At 37.2% G+C, this 3,327-nt stretch overlaps 1 protein-coding gene and 1 non-coding gene across 2 annotated transcripts; one reads left to right on the top strand and one right to left on the bottom strand.

Annotated features, from left to right (window-relative positions):
• The first annotated feature begins 242 nt into the window (after nucleotides 1-242).
• On the top strand, nucleotides 243-324 carry TRNAS-AGA. The gene has a single exon. It is a non-coding gene; the product is annotated as a tRNA-Ser (tRNA).
• An 803-nt stretch (nucleotides 325-1,127) lies between these two features.
• On the bottom strand, nucleotides 1,128-2,220 carry LOC124885432 (mediator of RNA polymerase II transcription subunit 18-like; the record flags this gene model as incomplete). The annotated part of the gene is given in 3 exon segments (XM_047404882.1): nucleotides 1,128-1,590; nucleotides 1,725-2,081; nucleotides 2,163-2,220. Coding segments are annotated over 3 exon segments (515 nt in total), but the record flags the coding sequence as incomplete, so codon positions are not given.
• Nucleotides 2,221-3,327: the final 1,107 nt, after the last annotated feature.

The raw sequence follows: 3,327 nt of genomic DNA, 5'->3' as shown, positions 1-3,327 counted from the left end.
GTTAACCCAATAACAATAAATCAATAACAATTTTATCGATTCGATTTATCTGTCGGTTTGATTTTTGTATACCCTAGTGAGGAGGTGGAGGGGGGGGGGGGTTGAGTGAATATTTTTGTGGTGTTGATGACGGTAAACGAATATGAGGAGAGAAGTCTAGAAGGAGAATTAATTGAGTGTTGTTTTGGTTTTTAATTAATGAAAGGGTCATTACTGAGAAAAGGCTTGTTAGGAAGCACGAGGTGGACGTGCCGGAGTGGTTATCGGGCATGACTAGAAATCATGTGGGCTTTGCCCGCGCAGGTTCGAATCCTGCCGTCCACGCTTTTTTTGACGACATATATTTTTACTAACTCACAGAGCAAATATATTGGTTTCAAGGGACAAATATATCCCAGGACAAATACGTATACATATATATATATCCTTTGTCGTACCGTACCATTTCATTACCGATAGTATACCCAAAATATAACATAGCGTGAGGGGCATATACGTACCATTTCATTAACAATAGGGACATATGTATATCCAAGATAGTATACCCAAAATATAACATAGCGTGAGGGGCATATACGTACCATTTCATTAACAATAGGGACATATGTATATCCAAAATATAACGGATGATATATGCATAACATTTATCATAACTTGAGCATATATTTATCCCTTTTCCGTTGAGAAATATTCCATACATAAAAGCAGAAACATATTTTTTACATGAATAAGGTATTCAGAAATTGTCCATACATAAAAGCAGAATTATTGATATGTGTATGGTTCGCTCCAGAGTTGAGTTATGTTAACTTTAATGAAATTTGTTAAGTCATTTTGACATAAAATAAATTGCAAGCTATAGTACTTTTATACGAAATTGAATAAATAATCTTTTCAATTACAATAATTGGATAGAATTCATTACTATATATTAAAGGTCTTTGGTAATGGTTGCACTGTTTATGTAGACTTTCAACATAATACGATCCTCAGAATAGACCTATTATTTTCAGAAATTTACAGACTTCTGCCCAAATAACCATATAATCATCACAGACCAACAACATTTACACATCTCGCGCTTTGAGCATAACAAATCAAAAAGAAAAAGGATCAAATGCCTAAGATAAACAACAATCAGAAATTAATAAAGAACTTATGGATCAAAGATAAACAAGTCCTTCAGCACCATTGTGACCAGCCCTTTAACAGATAATGATGAGATAATTGCGAAAGTTTAAGTATAAAATCTGCGATGTGCAACTATCTACCAAGGGAGACTTTTAAATATACTAAGCTGGATATATTACAACTCTATTCCTGTGCATAAGCACTGGTGTGTATCGATGATCTTGACATCAATTTACAGAAGGGCAAACGTCCAAGTTTTCTGAGAAGGTGCACGACCAAATAAATCTCTCCTTCAGCAATGATAACTGCAACGAAAATGTAAGAAAAGAAAATTGGCTCCTGACTAATACTCAGTTTCGTCACTTTGTGCCTCCACCATCCGACATGAGAGATGCAGCCGCTGCAGCAGCAGTAGGAACAACTCCTGTTGAGACACCAGGTTTTGACAAATGGAGGAGCCTGAAAACAACAGAAACCATTTGTATGTTCACCAGATGATAGAAACAAGTAACAAAACTAGTTGCCCCAGACAATATATACCAGGTACACTAGCCAATTCTTATTAATAACAAAACCAATATGGAGATGCTTACGGTGCAAGATATTCACAGAAGGATGATACAGATGCAACAACTTCAGTATAATTTTCAGATGAAGCTGGTGCTGTCACTTCAACTAGCTGTATGCCCGGAGTCACAGGCAATGCCTCATCGGTAGCATGAAGTTTCAACATTTTGTTGATGGATGAAATTGTTACAGTAATTTGGGCACCTCTTTGAAAATGAAATGCAAAGCCGACTCTCAGCTGCTCATGGTCTAGCTTGTAGCCGAGTCCATTAAACAAGCGTAATGCATTCTTGTTTACTTTGCTTTCAAGCATTGGTCTCACCAAGACTGAGATTTGTTCAGCACCAGCACCTCTCATCGGACCACCAACATGTCTTACAGTCCTATATTTAATCACATTAAAAATTAGGCTTCATGTGGTCGCAGAGATGGGCGCAGTAGGTAGTACAAACCAGATCTCTTACCATGTGGGTTCTGGCTGCTCAAGATCACATAAGAGTCGTATTTCTGATGCTACTAAGCCTGAGAATGGTAAGTAACAGACCACATAGTTAAAATAGCTCAAAGACAACGAGGAGGAAATGGGAAACGGAAAAATGTGAGAGAAGGCATAAAAGACTTTTAGACAAGACATGACATGATTGGAGTATAAACAGCTAATCATATTAGCAATATTTGGTCCATTTTATCCTTCACAATTAGCTGAAAAATAGATATCAAGTGTGAATCCTCACTTTTGCTCATTTCTGTGGGTGATGTCGCAAGACATGCTAGAAAGCAATTGGAGAGAATTTAGGCTGAAAACAATTCAAAGATTCAGTGCTCGAGCACCTCACAAGTTTGAAATAGCACCAAAACAACTTGAAGTACACAATTTGCGCAACCTGAGAACAAACATTTTGCAGAAAACAGGAGGGAGTGTGCACTTGTGCGCCATGCTGCTAATTGCACCCTACCTGGCGAATGATAACTGTAAATGAGCAATTTTGGAGAATCAAGAGGTTTGAACAATAACCTCTCAAAGGCCTAACACTCATCCTAAGCTAGGATCCTGGAGGTTTTGAACGATCATTGACAGCGTAGAGAAAGAGAGATCCAACACTAGAATTAAAGTTCCAACTTCCAGGGAAGAAGGTTTGAGGAGTTTCTGAACGATCATTGACAGCGTAGAGCAGGGAAGAGAGATCCAACGCTAGAATTAGAGTTCCAAGGACGAAGGTTTGAGGAGTTTCTCTTCTCGTATTTTACTTTCTCTTTGTAACGTCAATACCTCATTGTTTGGATTAAACTCAATTACGGAGTAACTTTCTTCAAGTTGGATTAAGACGAATCTTATAATTTAATTCTAGGTATTAGTTCTCCCTACATTTATTATTAATTTTGACTAACCATTTTTCTGCAATTCGAACTTCTAGTCAAGAGAGGTGATTGGACTCCATTATTTTCCTAATTACGTTCGAATGCTCATGATCTTTTTCCATTATTTTCCTAATTACGTTTGAATGCTCATGACTATTTTTTTTCCTTCTCTAACCAAGAGGAGAAATTGGTCTTAAGCATACTTATGAACTTATGAATTACTATCCAACTACTACAACCATGAGGCTCTATATCTATTTGGGGCATCTA

Source organism: Capsicum annuum, unplaced genomic scaffold (genome assembly GCF_002878395.1).
Source record: "Capsicum annuum cultivar UCD-10X-F1 unplaced genomic scaffold, UCD10Xv1.1 ctg70191, whole genome shotgun sequence".
NCBI classification, from domain to species: Eukaryota; Viridiplantae; Streptophyta; class Magnoliopsida; order Solanales; family Solanaceae; genus Capsicum; species Capsicum annuum.
The sequence above is the reverse complement of the archived record's forward strand: the minus strand, read 5'-3'. Positions and strand labels throughout refer to the sequence as shown.